Source organism: Pteropus alecto, unplaced genomic scaffold (genome assembly GCF_000325575.1).
Source record: "Pteropus alecto unplaced genomic scaffold, ASM32557v1 scaffold239, whole genome shotgun sequence".
In the NCBI taxonomy this organism is placed as follows: domain Eukaryota; kingdom Metazoa; phylum Chordata; class Mammalia; order Chiroptera; family Pteropodidae; genus Pteropus; species Pteropus alecto.
In genome coordinates, this window is record NW_006494613.1 from 929107 (window position 1) to 930205 (window position 1099).

At 70.3% G+C, this 1099-nt stretch overlaps 1 protein-coding gene across 3 annotated transcripts in view; it reads right to left on the minus strand.

Annotated features, from left to right (window-relative positions):
- Positions 1-729, minus strand: part of PFN2 (profilin 2) — a 13176-nt gene extending 12447 nt beyond the window's left edge. Inside the window, exon 1 of one of the 3 annotated variants that reach the window (XM_006926212.3) lies at positions 96-729. In XM_006926212.3, coding sequence (XP_006926274.1) covers positions 96-227 — 132 coding nt within the window. In that variant the 5' untranslated portion in view covers positions 228-729. The remainder of the gene's footprint in view (positions 1-95) is intronic. The other 2 variants (XM_006926210.3, XM_006926211.3) reach the window with 2 other exon arrangements.
- Positions 730-1099: the final 370 nt, after the last annotated feature.

Genomic DNA, 1099 nt, shown 5'->3' on the forward strand with positions numbered 1-1099 from the left:
CCCTCCGTGCCCCGGACCCGCGCTGCAGCGCACCCACGGCCGGCCGGCACCGCTCAGGTCCGGGGACAAGAACCCTCGCCGCCGCAGGTCCTCACCGTAATGCTCTGGAAGACGCCCCCGGCCGTGGCTGCCCAGACGTATTTGGCGTCGCAGTAGCCGACAATGGCGGCCTCTTGGCAGCAGCCATCGCACATCAGGTTATCCACGTAGCTCTGCCAACCGGCCATCTTCGAGCCCTTCGCACTGCAGCGAGGACAGCGAGGAGCAGCAGGCGCAGCGGCGGCGACGGTAGCGGGCGGCGGCGGCGCAGGGGGAGGCGGGGCGGGGGCGGGGAGGAGGCGGCTCTGCGCAGGCACCGACCGCCCCCCTCCCCGAGGAGCTGCGGTGGGAGGACGCGGGGACCGCGGTGAGGGACAAGCTGCGGAGTGCCCCCGGCCCGGCCGCTCGCCCGCCTGCCCGCAGCCGCTGGGCTGGCTAATCAGCGGCGGGAGGCTGCGGAGCGGCTGTGCCCGCGGCGCCGGCTACTCACCGCGGCGTCCTCAGTTCTCTGCGGCCACGGCGGGACATGCGCGCGCGTGCGTGCGTGCGTGCGCATGCGATCCCTCCGCGGCGCCCCGATTCGGGGGGTCCCGGGAAGGGAGAAGGAGACTGAGGCAGGGGCGCGGAAGGATACAGCTCTGGGACAATCACGGCCGCCACGTGTGGAGAGCGAGGTCCCGGCGCGGCCCTAGGGAGGCGGGGTCACTGAGGGTAACCGAACCCAGGACCCAGGACCGGCAGAGAGGGCGTCTACCCCGTGGCATTAGGCACCCCAAGGACGGCGGCGTCTGGGACGCCCCGGAGTCCTCACGTCGGCCTGTGTTGCGCCTCTTCTGTGTCCAGTGGCTCGGGATGCGGAATCGAGGCTCGGTGTCGGATTGCAGAGTTGCCCTGGTGACGGGATGCGGAGCATTTATTCTTGTTTGTGGTGGGGGTGGCTGGTGACAGAGTTGCCCACGCTTGTCTCAGGCGTTCCCAACGGGACCCTCTTCCCGGGATTTCTCTGCCTCTCGGCCGTAAAGGCAGCCGAGTGGGCGCGTTCAGGTGAACTGAAATCAGA